Genomic DNA, 19,499 nt, shown 5'->3' with positions numbered 1-19,499 from the left:
GTAGTGTAGCCAAAAATGTATGTAAGTATTTTGTAGTTATTTGAATATAATAAAAGTCGTTTGTCCAAAAGACCACACCATTATTGTAGATTTTATGAATTACAAAAAAAAACAGATTATTAATAAACTTAGGTGATTATTTTAGCTTCGATGTGAAGCTGAGAAGGTATTGGTTTTACTATGATGTGTTTTTTTTTTTGTGTCTGTTACCACTTTTTCTCAGCTCTCACCGAACGGATTTCTTTCAACGATATGTCAAAAGATCACAAATCGTATCAAGTCGAAGACATTACCCTCAAAAATTGAAAAAAATTCCCTCGTTCCCCGTAAATGGGGGACATCTCCAAAAAAATTACAAATTTAAAAATCGCTAATTTTCGAAATTTTTTCAATTTTTTTTACTAAAAACTGCCATAACTTTTACAAAAATAAACATATCAATATAATTTTTTTTTTATAGATGTTTGATATCTTTACCTATCATTTGGTATATTTTTTTTGTAAATCTGACATTTAATCTGCCTACAGGGAGGGATTTAATATGACAACTTTTTCACAAAAACTTTTTTAACTTGACTTTTTAAAATGTTCCGGAAAGTCTAACACTTTTATATTTATATTAAATTAAAGCTAATGTAATATACTTTTATTTGAAAAAAATTAATTGGCTACCGAATGCTATTTTTGTGTGAAAATTCTCGATTTTATTTTTTACATTTTTAAATTTATAATGCTATAACTTATTGAAAAGTGTATGGATCAACACAATTTTTTTATGAGAAATAATATTTTTTAATAATCCCTTTTTCATTCGACATACTTTATCTTAATCAAGATATTAATAAGGAACTAGCAGATCATGTAGCTTTTGGAATAAAACACCAATTTTTTTAAAATTAAACACAATCTAAAGATTTGCATCGAAGCGTTTATTTTTGATAGTGATTTTAATAACTGTCAGATATCATTATATTTGATCCAACTAAACAATGGCATCACTGTACCGCGACCCCCTGTGCTGGGTTTTTTCATTTGATGTTAATATGATTCTCATAGGTAAAACTTCTCGGGCTAAGGTCTGACCAAATATTTAAGACCCTTTCCGAATAAGTAGTGTAAAACTTGACTAGGCGGAGTTCTACAGAAATAATATCATAAAATTGTTAAACTAAAACTATCATTATGTAAAAGTTTTATGAATCAAAATAATAATAATAATTTGGAAAAATCTTAAACAAAAAGATATAGCAACTAGAATTTCTTACCGATTTGAAACTCAATAGCTAATAGTCTTTCATTTTATCAATGTAAATGAATATTATGACTACGCTTAAATAATCTTGTAGAAATGTCGTCAAATATTGACTAGAAGTATTTAAACATTTTTTAATTCACTATAACTGCATTAGTTCGATTATTTTTATAACAATTCCTGAAACGAAAACTAAAATGTTCTATTATATACACAAAATAACTTTTTGGTTTCGAATGATGAGATAACTAAATAGAAAAACATTTTTAGAGAATTGATTTAATTTCTCTTTTTAATATCCTTTTTCAACTGTAGATTAAGTTCTTCTAGTTTTATTAGAACACGACAAAAATAACATAAGTTATTAAACTAGATGAAATATTTTTTGGCCTCGTCTAAAACAAAGGTCTAGTTTCGCCTATGATGACCCTACTACATATGAACTACTAGTATGAACATACTAGTGAACTATGTTGAAAATAAATATTAAATAATTCCCAAACAAGTTTTCCAACAATGATATTGGAGATTCCAATAGATATTCATATTGGTGATATTATTACCACTACCTGATTAACTTGAACCTAATTTTTTCATTGAAATGAGACACCATTTGATCATAAGTCTATTTCTTTCAGTACACATTAGTTCTCGATAGAGTGACTATCGATAGATGTGTACATTTTCATCTACCCCTAATGAGAGCCAAAATTAAAATGACAAATTTAAGAACATCGTTGATCGTTGTTTTTGTAATCGCAACTTTACAATTACAAATATACTGTAAGTGCAAATTTAATTCATAATTATTAAAAGTATATTCATTTACAGATTAAATAAATTAAATTATAAGTATTTATGTCTTAATATATAAACAAAATGTGGTACTTAAGGAAAAAAAGTCAGGAATCATAAAAATAAATTAAAATTTTAAACTCGTATACCTCAAATATAATTTTTTTATTATTTCATTTGCTAATTTGTGACAGAGAAGTAACTTAACATTCTACTTAAAATTATTAAATGACAACTATTATTTAGCCACTCATTAAAAAAAATATAATTTGCTGTAGTTAAAAACTAGAAAAATGTAATGCGATTTACATTATTTTTTTAATCAGGATGATCCGTTAGCTATGTCTTTTGAAATATCTTTAAAAATATAAGATAAAATATATTTTTTCCTTTTCAAAAGCCTGAGTTTATCTATACATTTGTAATAACAGAAAAAATACTCTTTTCTTTCTCCTTACAGTTGCTTTAGTTTATTAAATGTTTACATGCATGTTTAAATAATTTAAAAAAAGAAAATAGTCTAACTAAGGATATGAACGGTCGACAACAACCTTCAAACTATTGTTTTAAAAGATATTAGCATTTTATATTTACGTGAGAGGAGTAGTGCGATTTGTAAATGTCTAAAGATAAAAATAAACAGACTCGCGCTTCACCTGCAGTTTTTTTATTTAAATGTTAACAATTTCTTTGAGTCAGTATTTTATTGATTCAAAAATAGTTTTTGACTAGTCATTTTCTTAGTTCAATATTTTGTCTTATTTGTAGCCAGCGTGTTTCTATTTAAAAAATTAAAGATTAAAAATTTTAAAGGGAGAAGAAAGTGGTACAGGCTATATTTTTTCTTGTTATTTTAAGTGTGTAAGATTAGGGTGGCCCTCAAAAATCGAATGTCTTTTTTTTCTTTACGCTACCCCTTAATTTTTTTTTAATAGTCAAAAAAGTGAGCTGTGCAAAATTTGGGACCGATCCGTTAAGGTTAACCCGTGCCCCCGGGCCTATTAAGTTGAGTCGAAGAGTCAAATTTAATAGAAATAACTGATCTATGTCTCATAACTTTTTTTTCTCTTAACTTAGAATAATAAAAGTAAAACTCAAGTAAAGGAAATTTTACAAGAAATTCAAAAATAATAACTTCAATGTTGTTTTCTCAATAAATAGCCCACAAAAACACTACATACAGTAAAAAACATGTAAAAGTCTTAAAATACGTTATAACTGATTTTGTTGATTTTTAATTATTTATTTTCATTTTATTTTTTGGAAAACGCATATTCGTTTAAAAAAAGATTCTAGAAGTTTAATTTTTTATGCCAAGTACGATAATTATATTAGATTTATTATTTTATGGACAGTTAATTAATGATTAATTACAAATTTAACAAAATTGATTGTATTATTACATTTTGTCGTATCAATATATCAATTTTGGTTTACTGAATTACTTTAAGATAGTACCAATTATATTATTATTAAAGATAAGAATATTTGAGTTATTTTCGACAACTGACATAATTTGTGTCGTATAAATGCAGCAGACAATTTGTGAACACGTTAAATATATTTTACCTGTTTATTATTATATATTAAATGATACGTTTTAATCACAAATGTACAATACTTTTAGCGTCTTTTAAAGTATTACGAACTAATATTTATCTTATTGGTAATTATTCCCACGAAATAACTGGTAGTAAGTTACCATCAAATTTACAACTATTTAATCTGAACACTGATTTTTTGAAAATTGATCCATCATTTTGGAGTGCGAACAACAGTTACATAAATGCTTTAAATACTATAAGTAAATTACGAGTCATTAATGATACAGCCTAGCGTGGCATTAAATTAATCTAAGACTACATTAATATATTAACTACAAATGAAGAACAGAAACAATACGTTTTACAAATAGTAAGTAATTATCGGAAAAAATTTCCTAATTGTAAAAAAAGTACATTATCAAAAAATATATTATAATAATATAATTTAATTATTGTTAAAATATTTTTTTTAAAGTTATTATTATTTAAAAAAAAATAAATTAAAAATTGTTAATAACAATTAAATTAAACTGTTAAATTTGTAATTAATCATTAATTAACTGTCCATAAAATAATAAATCTAATATAATTATCGTACTTGGCATAAAAAATTAAACTTCTAGAATCTTTTTTTAAACGAATATGCGTTTTCCAAAAAATAAAATGAAAATAAATAATTAAAAATCAACAAAATCAGTTATAACGTATTTTAAGACTTTTACATGTTTTTTACTGTATGTAGTGTTTTTGTGGGCTATTTATTGAGAAAACAACATTGAAGTTATTATTTTTGAATTTCTTGTAAAATTTCCTTTACTTGAGTTTTACTTTTATTATTCTAAGTTAAGAGAAAAAAAAGTTATGAGACATAGATCAGTTATTTCTATTAAATTTGACTCTTCGACTCAACTTAATAGGCCCGGGGGCACGGGTTAACCTTAACGGATCGGTCCCAAATTTTGCACAGCTCACTTTTTTGACCATTAAAAAAAAATTAAGGGGTAGCGTAAAGAAAAAAAAGACATTCGATTTTTGAGGGCCACCCTAGTGTAAGATACTAATAACTTCTGAAAAAAATTATATTGTATCTTATAATTTTAAATATATTACGTGCGACAAAATTAGTTTGTATTTTAGTGTGGTTATATCAACTTTGTTCATAATATACTATCAAAACGACGAATCAAATAAATCCAAATTTTAGCCTGTTTATATATAATTATAATTTTTAATTCGAAAGCCAGTGAGATATTTTTTAATGTAAGAAATAATAGTAATTAAAAATAAGTACCAAGTCCAAGTATAAATATCTATTAAATTATGGTTAAAGTTTATGCAATAAAAAATGTTGAATAATTGAATGATGTTATAATTAAAAAAAATCTTCTAATTTCAATTTAATACTTTAAATAACCAGTTATGCTAAAATAATGCCAAAAAAAATATAGTATAATAATATGCTAAAAATAATGTTATTTTAATTTTTAGTATAACGTTTATTGATGTGTTATTATTTATATAAAACGTTGGTAGCTCAATTTTTAATGTTTTTTTAAGATTCACGTGTTATTTATTCTAAGATTAATAATAATTAAACGTAGATTGAATTTTATATGTAACCCAAACCCAACCGACATAATTCTTTTATTTGCAAATGGTCTCTGTGGTTAGACATGCTATTTTTGTGTCAAAATTTTCGTTTTTATATTATTAACTATATATTGAAATATTTTATTTAAAAATGTGAAAGTTCATACAATTTTTTTTTAAGTTTGTAAAACATGTCCTTTTTATTTGACAAACTTTTTTTTTTAATCTGACCATTTTAAAACTTGAAACATACGTATAATAAGTATAATTTTTTTAGCTTAACTTTAAATTAAATTTTCGGAAAATTTAATTAGTTAAAAAAAAATTTGTTTCGAAGACTCGTCTTTATATATAAACAGCCTCCGAAGTTAAACATCAAATATTATTTTTGTATATTATCTATGCGTAAACAACATCGTTTTTTGTGTTATAATTTTCTACTTCATTTTCTTTCAATTATTAATGCTTTTACTTTAGATTAAAAAGCATAGTATACTGTGAAAGGGGGTGATAAAATCCCCATTCAAACCCCACTTTTACTGTAGTAAAAATTTATACTGTTGTATCTTTAAAAAATTTTCAGGGAGGATTTTTGTAGCTTCATCCATTAAATATTTTAAAAGAAAGGAGACTGTCCTTTCTAAAAATAATGTTCTACAACCATTGGCATATGATAAATAACAATTTCAATTCCATAACTAAAATTATAATTAACTAAAGAAGGTCAGAATAACCGAACTTTCTTTTCTTTTTTTTATCTAGTCTAATAATGATATCAGGTGATATCATTACTAGAATAATAGAGTAATAGTGTAAACTATTACTAATACTAGAAAAGTAATATATAAATATAAACAAATTTTGTTGTTGTTAAATTGGCTATCTTTAACAATTCAAAAAGTCCCTACTAAAATTAAATACAATCTACAGATTTGCATCATAGTGTTTTTTTGATAGTGATTTTAATCACTGTCAAATTTCTATGCTATACTAGTGTTCACAATTCTTCGCCCTACAATACTGGGTTTTTTTTTATATAATGTGATGGGTTGTAATAATAGCAAGTAATTTTTTCTAATTTTAGTTGTTCAAAAAACGGTTGGGTAACTATTCAAATAAACGTATTATATGTAACTATAGTTAAACAAAGTTTACGATAATAAAACACATGATAAACAAGGTAATTATTAATATATAAAAAGTCCAATAAACAGCGCATCGGCATTGTCGTCTTGTAGCCGATTAGTTAACTCGAACCCCAGTTAAGGTCTTGAGCCTGTAAGATGTTTACGTTAACCAGTACATTTCGGGTCAATTGTGCAGTGTTTTTGCTTCCCCAATCAGTGAAAGATTCAAAGGCAGTTTCATTGTCAAAATTAAAGACAGAAAATCTAGACGAAGGAAGAAAACTTTGATTGTGTATGCTGTCCCTGTCGCCATTTTTTTCCATTATTTAATTATAATTGTCTTTTGTCTGTATTAGAGTCAGTTAAAAAATGTCTACTACTGCTATTATTGCATTATTTATTAATAACATTTGAACTTACTCTACCTAAAGTATTTATAAAGCTTATACTTTTATTGAACTACAACCAGTAACCTACTCTAGGTTACTGGTTGATAGTTTCTAATTATCAATAACAAAACAAAATTCAAATAACACTACATATTTTGAGTATCACAAACTATTACTTTTGAATAAAAATTATATATATATATACAGGGTGGCCCACCACTCACTGACAACTTAAATAACTTTTGATCCAGTTAATATTTTTAGCTGATTTTTTTTTTAAATATTAGTTAGACGTTAGGTCTATAGCTATATCTCAATAATTAATTTCTTTAAATTTTATTAAAAATATTAATTATTTTTAAATTTTAAATAAAATGTAAAAAAAAAATCTAAGATAGCTATTTTGTAGAGTAGAATTTAAGAAAAATTTTAGTAAAAAAATATCTTATTAATATTCAGTAGTAAATATTGTGTAGCGTTTTGAAGTTTGTAAAAATTTGAATTTTCATGTACTATTTTACGGTTATAAACATTGAAATACGTATTGAGAAAAGGACAGAAGAAAACGCTATCTTTTCATGATTACTGTGTATACATATGATGATAGTGTGTATACATTACAAACTTGGCATAAATACCATGATAAGAAATTAGATAAGGCAATTATTACTTATCACTCTCATTCAAAAGTATATTGAAAAGATAGCGTTTTCTTCTGTCCTTTTCTCAATACGTATTTCAATGTTTAATACCGTAAAATAGTACATGAAAATTCAAATTTTCACAAACTTCAAAACGCTACAGAATATTTACTACTGAATATTAATAAGATATTTTTTTACTAAAATTTTTCTTAAATTCTACTCTACAAAATAGCTATCTTAGATTTTTTTTTTACATTTTATTTAAAATTTAAAAATAATCAATATTTTTAATAAAATGTAAAAAAATTAATTATTGAGATATAGCTATAGACCTAACGTATAACTATTATTTAAAAAAAAAATCAACTAAAAATATTAACTGGATCAAAAGTTATTTAAGTTGTCAGTGAGTGGTGGGCCGCCCTGTATATATAAATTACTACATTCATTTTTATTTACTAATATTTCATTACGTTTGTCGGTATACATAATTTTATATGGCAATTATAAATTTTGTTTATATTTATATTATATTATAACATTTGCATTTTATCTCTTTTACTATTTATTGACTAAAATTTTTCTATAAAATACAGTTTTATATTTCACGAAAATATAAATTAAATTTGCATCGAACTTTGTTCAATTTCTAATTAAAATATACAACTATGCTCATATAACAAAATCTGTTTAAGGTGACGGTCAACAATTGGGATTTAAATCACTGGATATATTCAAGAAACCATCCGACAATGTCATTAGTTCTACAGATGATACAAAAAGTAATTCTTTAATTAAAAATATTTTCGACTCAGGATTACAGGCCATAAATAACGCAAAAAATATTAATGATACAACCATTAATAAAACAACAGAAGATTCAAATAAACTATCAAACATAGCAGCAAGCGGGTTGATAGATTGGTCGAATTCATCTATAGAAGATGCTATCATTAAAGCAAATTGTATTATACCAAAAGACGCAAATAGTATTACTAGAGCTCTACTCCTCCAACAATGTTTATCTCCTAGCTTCGGTAAGAATTTTTCACTGTTTTCCTTTAAACAAATGAAAATTTTTCAAAAATAATTAAAGAAATATATATATTTAAATTTACTATTATTTTTTAATGTTTATGTTCTCTCTAAAATTAATTGGTTATTCTACGCAGCGGAATCGACCCCATTACCTTCATACCCGAATCATGATGCTTATTTAAAATCGAGGTTAACAATAAAGCTAAAATTTTAATTTAACTCGTTATTTGAATAATACAATGTATTTAATTTATTACGCGAACAAATACCGAATCCGGAACAATCGAATAAAAAAAAAAACTTGAAAATATCGAAACCCGAATAAATTAAAAAAAAAAAAACTCTATCATAATTCAAATTAAAACACTGGTACTTTAAAAGTCGTTTTCAATTCTTTTAAATTATATATAGGATATTTTTTAATAATATTTTAAAAACAAGCTATTTTAATAGTTTTTTCAGTTATGATTTAATCATTCGTAAACAACTTGTTTAGGACATGGTAATGAAACACGATGCTTTGATGGACTCGGTTGTTTTCCTATGGAAAACCCATGGACTTCTCTTTTAAGACCGTTACCCATGCCTATGACACCTGATGAAGTAGGAACTAAATTATATTTGTACACAAGGTAAATATAAAGGTTTATACGTAAAAACATATATTTATTAAAGTTGTTTGAAACTATTATTTAGAAATATTTTCTTTCAGAAATCAGCCGGGGCGATACAATGTAAGTATCTGGCCTGAAATATCTTTAGAAGGATCCGACTTTGATTCAAAAAGGCCTTATACAGTATTCATAACGCATGGATATATACACAATGGTAACGAGTCATGGCTTTCTGATCTCAAAGATGCATACTTAAAACAAGTAATAATATAGTTTAATATGTACATATTATAGTATTCGTTTACTTTCCAAGGTATTCATATACAAAACTAGGAACATGACTTTTTTTAAATAAAGATTTAAAAATGTACTTAATTTTAGGAGGGTAATAAAAATATTATAATATTTTAGCATCGATGCGAAGCTGAGAAGGTATTAATTTTACTATGATACATTTTTTTTTTTATTTATTTATTTACTCAAGACTAAATTTTTTTTTTATTTATTTATTTTCCCAAGACTAAAATTGATAAAAACTTTAACAATTTGACGTAAAATTCAGTTTTTTAGCTTCGATGAGAAGCTGAGAAGGTATTGGTTTTATTACGACGTGTTTTTTTTTTTGTGTGTCTGTTACCACTTTTTCTCAGCTCTCATTGAACCGATTTCTTTCAATGATACGTCAAAAGATCACAAATTGTATCTAGTCGAAGACATTACCCTCAAAAATTGAAAAAAATTCCCTCAATCCCCGTAAATGGAGGAAACCTCCAAAAAAATTACAAATTTAAAAATCGCTAATTTTTTCAATTTTTTTCTTCTTAAAACTGCCATAACTTTTTCAAAAATGAACAAATCAATATAATTTTTCTTTTTATAGATGCTTGATGTCTTTACCTATCATTTGGTTTATTTTTTTATAAATCTGACTTTACTTGCCTACAGGGGGTATTCAAATGACAACTTTTTCAACTTGATTTTTGAAAATGTTCGAGAAAGTCAGCACTTTTATATATATCTTAAATTAAAGGTAATATAATGTACTCTATTATAAAAAAAAAAATTTCTGACTTTATTTTGTCTTCGTGGTGAAAATATCTACCTTATTGAAAAATATGCTATTTTTGTGTTAAAATTCTTGGTTTTGTATTTTATTTTTTTTTATTATAAGGGGATTACACTGATTTTCATAAATATTATATCAATCTAATTGACATAGTATAAAAAGTTAATCATATTTAAATTTTTTTGTTTCTTTGAAGTCGAGAAAAATAACTTTAAAATTTGAACTAGCTAAATTTACATTTTTATTAAAATGCGATAAAATATATTACGAATGCGACGTACGGTTTCTGAGACAGTAACACTTGGGTTTTTTATGATAGTGATTATAATCACTGTCAGATATCATCTATACTAGACTCAACTATGCCACGACTCCACTGTGTTGGGTTTTTTATTATCCTTCTCAATCATAAGAGTTTTAAATTATACAAAAACATTTAAAATTATTAGGTAATTTTTAACCTAGTTTTCATGAATAGTATCATACAATGCAGTTTTCTGTGGTGATACTCATCTATTACTGTTAGCTATGAAATGAATGATCATAAATAAGTTAGAATTTTTATAATTATAATACTCCTTAGTATAGAATATTTTTAATGAATACAGAGAATAGATTTTATTTTAAATTTTTAATAAAGTTAAACTATTTTACTAAATTTTAACTTCAAAATTCGACGGTCTCATTCATGTGTAAGATTTTCAGTACACTCAAAAGAAAAAAACAATAATAATTTTTAGATTTTAATCTAATATATAATTGCTTGCTTTTAGCGTGATGCAAATGTATTTTTAGTCGATTGGGGTAAGGGATCATTTAATCTTAACTACTTGCAAGTGGCCTCCAATACTAGAATTGTTGGCGCAGAGTTGGCCAGGTAAATATATTTAATCAATACCATATTAGTAAAACTAAAATTTAATTAATTGTTATCGATATAAGATTTGGAAAATACTTGGCTAAACAACAAGAGCTAGATCCTTCAAAAATTCACTTGATGGGACACAGTTTAGGAGCTCATATAACTTCTTACTTTGCAAAGAACTTTCCTGGTGTTGGTAGAATAACTGGTTTTGACCCGGCTCAGCCTGGTTTTGAAGGATGTCCAAAAGAAGTTAGATTAGATAAGAGTGATGCTGAACTTGTAGATGTAATTCATACTAGTAGTCGTCCATTTATTCCATTTTTAGGGTTTGGTTTCATAGAACCAATTGGTAAAGAATACGCTATTTAATTTTTACATGTAGCTTTTTTATGCAAATTATATTTTAGATATATATTTATATTTTTAGGTCATTTGGACGTATACATGAATGGAGGAGCATTCCAACCAGGATGCGTTGCACCCCCTTTCGAACAAGTCAAAATTAAAAACATTGCAGATTTGGCTGTTGTTCCTTTACTTGGTACATTTTATTAATATATACATTTTAACGTATATAATTTTATTTTAAAATTTACAAAGCATGTGATTTGTTATAACGGTGACACAATTAATGTTTAAAATGTTTTTAAAATCAGAATTACATACAACTTATTTCGTGAATTTGANAATGTTTAAAATGTTTTTGAAATCAGAATTACATACAACTTATTTCGTGAATTTGAATTATTTTTAATTAAAAATAATTAAAACATTTAAAACAGACTAATTTGTACTGACTTAGTATTAGTGTGCTGCAAAAATATAAGAATAATTAAGTGCTACAAAATTTCTAACTCGAAAAGTGATCAATTCGAAAAAACGTTTTTTGTAGTCATTAGTGGTTGATATTTTAAAAGTGTTTTTTGAATTTTTAACATATTAAGTAATTTAGTCGGTAAATTTAATCAGTTGGAAAAATTCACTCCATACTCCCTAAAAATTATATAATGGATTGTCTCTGTGTACACTACTTTAATTTGTTTTGAAAAGTAGAATTATTTTATATCAAATCTACTATTAGTGAATAAATAATATTTGTAGTTTTTTTTTAGTTTTAGGAGAATGGATTGCCTGTTCACATGGAAGATCTTTTCTTTATTATACTGAAGCGGTGCTGTCCAACGAACAATGTACGGTTTGGGGACATAGAATTAATCTTATAACTGGCATTCTAGAGTAACTATATCAAAATCTAATATATTTATACGTTTTTACTAATTTCAATAATTTACAGAACTATAACAACTGGACATTTGCATGTGTCTGCGTTAAAAAATTGTTCTCTGGATGACTGTATTCCTTTAGGCTTAGAAGTCGATGAATATCCAGCCAGAGGCATATTCAGTGCCTCTACTAATATGTTTACACCTTTCTGCAGTAATTTTTAATTTTAACTACTATAAAGTAAAAATCATTAAGAAAATAATAAAAAAAAATAGTTTTCAGAACTTATTATTGGAAATAAGTATTTAAAATGTAGAGACATTAGTGTAGTTTAGATTTCATGTCAAATTCTCTAATTAACAATTAAACATTTTATTATAATCGGGGTCCAAATAATTTTTTTTTTGTTTAATGTTTTACATATCATAACGTTATGTTATAATTGAATTTAATAATATTAAAATTATATAATCTTATGCAATATTTAATCATTATATAAATGTTATGGTTAAACTTTTTTATACTAAAATGTTATTCAAATTTTTTCGTTTATCATTTTTACATTTACTGATTAAAAGATTCAAAACAATTCACTTCCCTTGAAAGTGTCATGTGAATTTTTTTTTTTATTACATCAATTTTTTTTTTAATATATCGCTCGAAAAGAATTAATTTTATGTTATTATACGATTTGTTTTAATTTATTATTATTATTATTATTATTTTATTATTTTATTTATTTAAAAATATTTTACGTGCATTGATATTACACATTTTTGGTTTTTTGAATACGTTCTGGCAATTTTTTTTTTTATTAAAGGCCACAAGGAAAGAGAAATCTATATTTATTTCACGTTTATCAAAATTTAAATTACATTTTTGTTTTGGTTCGTTTTTTTAACATATTATTTTATTTTAATTAATCTTTACGACTTTCTCAGTCAAATATTTATAAGAAGAGCTGATAATTTGTAACATTTACTTCCTTTTTTTTAATAATCTATTGCTTATGCGCACAAAATCCCACTAATTTTAAGTAATAAAAATCAATTTTTGACATATTTAACAGAGTTATGAAAATATCAATAAACACATTTTTATTTTTTAACATATTGAAGGGCTCAATGAATTGATTTTTTCATAAAATATTTTTTGATAAAATTTAATAAATGTGATTTGTTACTTAATTCAAAACAAATAAGAGTTCTATACCTCTTATTGTATGTGCAGATTCATTATAAAAAAACCTCTTTTACCATTGCTTTTAATGAAACATTAATCCCGACAATTTGTAACATTGTTAAATAGACTGAATAAATAAAAGTATGCCACTTTTCATTATAAGTTTTGTTTTAAATATCCAAAATTATCTACATAATTTATGTCTTATAATTAATAAATTTCAAATAAAACTTATAGATTTCTATTTTATACATTTATAAAAATCTTAATTAATATAAATAAAATATAAAAATTGTGGACTATATAAATATAAACGAAATAATAGTGTAAATAATGTATTTTAACTTATAATAATCCATTTTATAGAACAATACCTNTAATGTATTTTAACTTATAATAATCCATTTTATAAAACAATACCTCACCAATGTACTAATTTATCAATTCAACGTAAATAATTAGTATAGATAATTCTCCTTTAAAATCTAATATAACATATATCTCATAATAATTATTTTTTTATTTTAGGCGTACATAAAGAAACTGATAACATTATGCGATCAGCATTAAAAACTTTAAATGTTGGAAAAAAAATTAATGATACAACCATTAATATAACAACAGAAGATTCAAATAAACTATCAAACATAGCAGCAAGCGGGTTGATAGATTGGTCGAATTCATCTATAGAAGATGCTATCATTAAAGCAAATTGTATTATACCAAAAGACGCAGATAGTATTACTAGAGCTCTACTCCTCCAACAATGTTTCTATCCTAACTTCAGTAAGAATTTTTCACTGTTTTCAATTAAACAAATGAATATTTTTTCGAAAATAAATTAAAAAAATATATATATTTAAATTTACTATTATTTTTTAATGTTTATGTTCTCTCTAAAATTAATTGCTTATTCTACGCAACGGAATCGACCCAATTACCTTCATACCCGAATCATGATGCTTATTTAAAATCGAGGTTAACAATAAAGCTAAAATTTTAATTTAACTCGTTATTTGAATAATACAATGTATTTAATTTATTACGCGAACAAATACCGAATCCGGAACAATCGAATAAAAAAAAAAACTTGAAAATATCGAAACCCGAATAAATTAAAAAAAAAAAAACTCTATCATAATTCAAATTAAAACACTGGTACTTTAAAAGTCGTTTTCAATTCTTTTAAATTATATATAGGATATTTTTTAATTATATTTAAAAAAACAAGCTTTTTTAATTGTTTTCTCAGTTATGATTTAATCATTCGTAAACAACTTGTTTAGATAATAAAGATGCTTTTATAATCAAGGAAACACGATGCTTTGATGGACTCGGTTGTTTTCCTATGGATTACCCATGGTCTTCTGTTTTAAGACCGTTACCCATGCCTATGACACCTGATGAAGTAGGAACTAAATTATATTTGTACACAAGGTAAATAAAGGATTATACGTAAAAACATATATTTATTAAAGTGTTTAAAATTATGAAAGTTGTATTATTTAGAAATATTTTCTTTCAGAAATCAGCCGGGGCGATACAATGTAAGTATCTGGCCTGAAATATCTTTAGACGGATCCGACTTTGATTCAAAAAGGCCTTATACAGTATTCATAACGCNAAAAGGCCTTATACAGTATTCATGACGCATGGATATATACACAATGGTAACGAGTCATGGCTTCTTGATCTCAAAGATGCATACTTAAAACAAGTAATAATATAGTTTAATATGTACATATTATAGTATTCGTTTACTTTCCAAGGTATTCATATACAAAACTAGGAACATGACTTTTTTTAAATAATGATTTAAAAACGTACTTAATTTTAGGAGGGTAATAAAAATATTATAATATTTTAGCATCGATGCGAAGCTGAGAAGGTATTAATTTTACTATGATACATTTTTTTTTTTATTTATTTATTTACTCAAGACTAAATTTTTTTTTTATTTATTTATTTTCCCAAGACTAAAATTGATAAAAACTTTAACAATTTGACGTAAAATTCAGTTTTTTAGCTTCGATGAGAAGCTGAGAAGGTATTGGTTTTATTATGACGAGTTTTTTTTTTTTGTGTGTCTGTTACCACTTTTTCTCAGCTCTCATTGAACCGATTTCTTTCAATGATACGTCAAAAGATTGAAAAATTTTCCCTCGTTCCCCGCAAATGGGAGAAATATCCAAAAAAATTACATAATATTTTATTATACTAAAACCTTAGATATTTTCCTTTCATTTGATACAATTTTTTTGAAAATCTAACACTTAACCTACTTTTTTGACAAATTTTTATTTAAAATTATTAGGTAATTTTTAACCCAGTTTTCATGAATAGTATCTTACAATGCAGTTTACTGTAGTGATACTCAACTGTTACTGTTAGCTATGAAATTAATGATTATAAATAAGTTTGAATTTTTATAATTATAATACTCCNGTTGGGTTTTTTATTATCCTTCTCAATCATAAGAGTTTTAAATTATTGTAGTGATACTCAACTGTTACTGTTAGCTATGAAATTAATGATTATAAATAAGTTTGAATTTTTATAATTATAATACTCCTTTGTATAGAATATTTTTAATGAATATAGGGAATAGATTTTATTTTAAATTTTTAATAAAGTTAAACTATTTTACTAAGTTTTAACTTCAAAATTCGACGGTCTCATTTATGAATATGATTTTTAGTACACACAAAAGAAAAAACAATAATAATTTTAAAATTTTAATCTAATAAATAATTGGTTGCTTTTAGCGTGATGCAAATGTATTTTTAGTCGATTGGGGTAAGGGATCGTTTAGTCTTAACTACTTGCAAGTGGCCTCCAATACTAGAATTGTTGGCGCAGAGTTGGCCAGGTAAATATATTTAATCAATAACATATTAGTTTAACTCAAATTTAATTTATTGTTATCGATATAAGATTTGGAAAATACTTGGCTAAACAACATGGGCTAGATCCTTCAAAAATTCACTTGATGGGACACAGTTTAGGAGCTCACATAACTTCTTACTTTGCAAAGAACTTTCCTGGTGTTGGTAGAATAACTGGTTTTGACCCGGCTCAGCCTGGTTTTGAAGGATGTCCAAAAGAAGTTAGATTAGATAAGAGTGATGCTGAACTTGTAGATGTAATTCATACTAGTAGTCGTCCATTTATTCCATTTTTAGGGTTTGGTTTCATAGAACCAATTGGTAAAGAATGCGCTATTATTTTTTACATGTAGCTTTATTATGAAAGTTATATTTTAGATATATATTTATATTTTTAGGTCATGTGGACTTATACATGAATGGAGGAGGATTCCAACCAGGATGCGTTATACCCCCTTTTGAACGGGTCAAATTAAAAAACATTGCAGATTTCGCTATTGTTCCTATTAGTGGTATATTTTATTGATACACACATTTATACGTATATAATTGTAATTTAAAATTTACAAAGCATGTGATTTGTTATAACGGTGACAATGAAAATGTTTAAAATGTTTTTGAAATCAGAATTACATACAACTTATTTCGTGAATTTGAATTATTTTTAATTAAAAATAATTAAAACATTTAAAACAGACTAATTTGTACTGACTTAGTATTAGTGTGCTGCAAAAATATAAGAATAATTAAGTGCTACAAAATTTCTAACTCGAAAAGTGATCAATTCGAAAAAACGTTTTTTGTAGTCATTAGTGGTTGATATTTTAAAAGTGTTTTTTGAATTTTTAACATATTAAGTAATTTAGTCGGTAAATTTAATCAGTTGGAAAAATTCACTCCATACTCCCTAAAAATTATATAATGGATTGTCTCTGTGTACACTACTTTAATTTGTTTTGAAAAGTAGAATTATTTTATATCAAATCTACTATTAGTGAATAAATAATATTTGTAGTTTTTTTTTAGTTTTAGGAGAATGGATTGCCTGTTCACATGGAAGATCTTTTCTTTATTATACTGAAGCGGTGCTGTCCAACGAACAATGTACGGTTTGGGGACATAGAATTAATCTTATAACTGGCATTCTAGAGTAACTATATCAAAATCTAATATATTTATACGTTTTTATTAATTTTAATAATTTACAGAGCTATAACAAATGGACATTTGCATGTGTCTGCGTTAAAAAATTGTTCTCTGGATGACTGTATTCCTTTAGGCTTAGGAGTCGATGAATATCCAGCCAGAGGCATATTCAGTGCCTCTACTAATAGATTTACACCTTTCTGCAGTAATTTTTTGTTTTAACTATTATAAAGTAGAATGCATTAAGTAAATAATAATAAAAAATAGTTTTTAGTACTTATTATTTGAAATAAATAGTTAAAATGTAGAGAAATGAGTTTAGTTTAGATTTCAAAATATATTCTCACGTGTATCAAAATTTAAATTACGTTTCTGTTTCGGTTTGTTTTTTTAACAAATTATATTATTTAAATTTTTATTTAAGACTCTCTCGGTCCTGTTTTATTAAATTTTTTTAATTAATTGAATTGATCAATGCTGTATAAACTATATAAACTTATTGGTTTATTTTTTTAATTTAGGTGTACAAAACGAAACCGATAATATAATGAGAAATGCATTAAAAAATTCAAGAGACCTAATTACATTGTTAGTTATCCTGTTGTCTAATAATCGTCTTTTAGATTTGTTTATAATATACTAAAATAATTTTTGTTACATTAATAGAAATGGAAATGGACCGGACAGTAACAAGAGAGAAGGTATCAATGTATAGTAAAAACCACTAACGCATCGCAAAACATTTAAATCTAAAAAAGTTGACATGAAGAATTAACCCTTTGTTTCAATTAATTCTTTGATAATTATTTTACTTTTACTTTTTTAGCATGATAATTTTAATGTCATCAAATATTACTTAAATTTCTAATTATTTGTATTTAAGATTTTTTCTTTGTTCATTTTATAGTAATTTCATGTGTAATAAAATGATCAAATCATTATTTTAAAGCTATAATCAATATACTAGCTATACGTACATTTATTCCATTTTAATTTAACACAATATTTGCTGATTAATGTAAACAAAATTTTACTTAATACGTTTCTAGAATTGTTTTTAAATTTTTTTTGGTATCCAAAATTAAAAAAAGAAATTTTTAAACGTCTTTATATGAATATTGTTCAATTAAATTTTAATGAAATATCAATAAATTTTTGCATTGAAATTGAAACATTAAATTTTTATTTCCAAAAAAGAAACTTTATACAAAATTAACTTTGCTCTAACTAATAGTTACATAATTTAATGAAGTCTCAATTTCTGCCTCGTGCAAATTGTGTTGTCTAGCTAAATAATTATAAGGTTTTTTTTTATTTTATTACAGTAAAGCTAATAGGACACTTATATATACGCCGTGAAACGTTTTACATAAAACTTAATCGGCTTAAAAAAATATATATTGTTTTGCATTATATATTAAAAAAAATAATTATCAAACTATTTACTTGTTATCAAAATTAAAATGTTTATCTAAAAATCTTAAAAGAAAAAAATAGAATAGCCTAGAGTAAAACTGTGTTCTTTATTATTTATGACTTGTATAATATAGAAGTTACAAGCAAAATTTATTTTTTTCGGTAGATAAACTATTAAAAAACCCAGCACAGGGGGGTCGCGGTACAGTGGTGACGTGACATAGTTGGATCAAGTATAATGATATCTGACAGTGATTAAATTCACTATTATAATATTAAGAAAAAAAAAATCAAAATCGGTTTTCTCTTATAAATATAATATTTTTTAAAAGTTACAAATTATATATACATATACATTAAGTAATTATATTTATTTATAATATATAAATTAACAGGTAACAAATTTACCCATTTCATATAAAAAATAATATATATTATTAATAGATTGAATAGAAAATAAAATCTACTAAAAATTTCCTTTAAATACAAATTAAAAATCACAAAATACATATGCGTAGAAATGAATAAACACCATTATTAAAAACATGCGCGTGGATAAAAAAAATTTTGAATATCCGAACACGCTTAGTAATTTTCCAAAGATAATACCAAATTGCATAAACTTAAGGTGAAAAACCCAGCACAGGGGGGTCGCGGTACAGTGGTTACGTGGCATAGTTGGATCAAGTATAATGATATCTGACAGTGATTAAAATCACTAT

The 19,499-nt window shown here is 24.9% G+C and overlaps 2 protein-coding genes across 2 annotated transcripts in view; both read left to right on the top strand.

Moving 5' to 3' along the window:
* The window catches only part of LOC126905138 (uncharacterized), a 44,548-nt gene extending 26,246 nt beyond the window's left edge, over positions 1 to 18,302 (top strand). The window contains 11 exon segments of the mRNA XM_050684584.1: positions 13,859 to 14,116; positions 14,617 to 14,767; positions 14,856 to 14,946; positions 14,949 to 15,047; positions 16,096 to 16,199; positions 16,265 to 16,536; positions 16,614 to 16,727; positions 17,242 to 17,365; positions 17,424 to 17,566; positions 17,883 to 17,949; positions 18,028 to 18,302. Of these exon segments, the coding sequence (XP_050540541.1) occupies positions 13,859 to 14,116; positions 14,617 to 14,767; positions 14,856 to 14,946; positions 14,949 to 15,047; positions 16,096 to 16,199; positions 16,265 to 16,536; positions 16,614 to 16,727; positions 17,242 to 17,365; positions 17,424 to 17,566; positions 17,883 to 17,949; positions 18,028 to 18,076 (1,472 nt within the window). The 3' untranslated portion in view covers positions 18,077 to 18,302.
* LOC126905129 (uncharacterized) overlaps positions 1,872 to 19,499 on the top strand; it is a 95,796-nt gene continuing 78,168 nt past the window's right edge. Inside the window, exons 1-9 of the mRNA XM_050684572.1 lie at positions 1,872 to 2,035; positions 8,037 to 8,378; positions 8,876 to 9,011; positions 9,092 to 9,254; positions 10,833 to 10,936; positions 11,002 to 11,273; positions 11,352 to 11,465; positions 12,037 to 12,160; positions 12,219 to 12,361. Of these exons, the coding sequence (XP_050540529.1) occupies positions 1,951 to 2,035; positions 8,037 to 8,378; positions 8,876 to 9,011; positions 9,092 to 9,254; positions 10,833 to 10,936; positions 11,002 to 11,273; positions 11,352 to 11,465; positions 12,037 to 12,160; positions 12,219 to 12,361 (1,483 nt within the window). The 5' untranslated portion in view covers positions 1,872 to 1,950. The remainder of the gene's footprint in view (positions 2,036 to 8,036; positions 8,379 to 8,875; positions 9,012 to 9,091; positions 9,255 to 10,832; positions 10,937 to 11,001; positions 11,274 to 11,351; positions 11,466 to 12,036; positions 12,161 to 12,218; positions 12,362 to 19,499) is intronic.

This window comes from Daktulosphaira vitifoliae, unplaced genomic scaffold (assembly GCF_025091365.1).
Source record: "Daktulosphaira vitifoliae isolate Bord-2020 unplaced genomic scaffold, ASM2509136v1 Scaffold_1, whole genome shotgun sequence".
NCBI classification, from domain to species: Eukaryota; Metazoa; Arthropoda; class Insecta; order Hemiptera; family Phylloxeridae; genus Daktulosphaira; species Daktulosphaira vitifoliae.
This window is presented reverse-complemented; position numbering and strand designations above follow the sequence as displayed.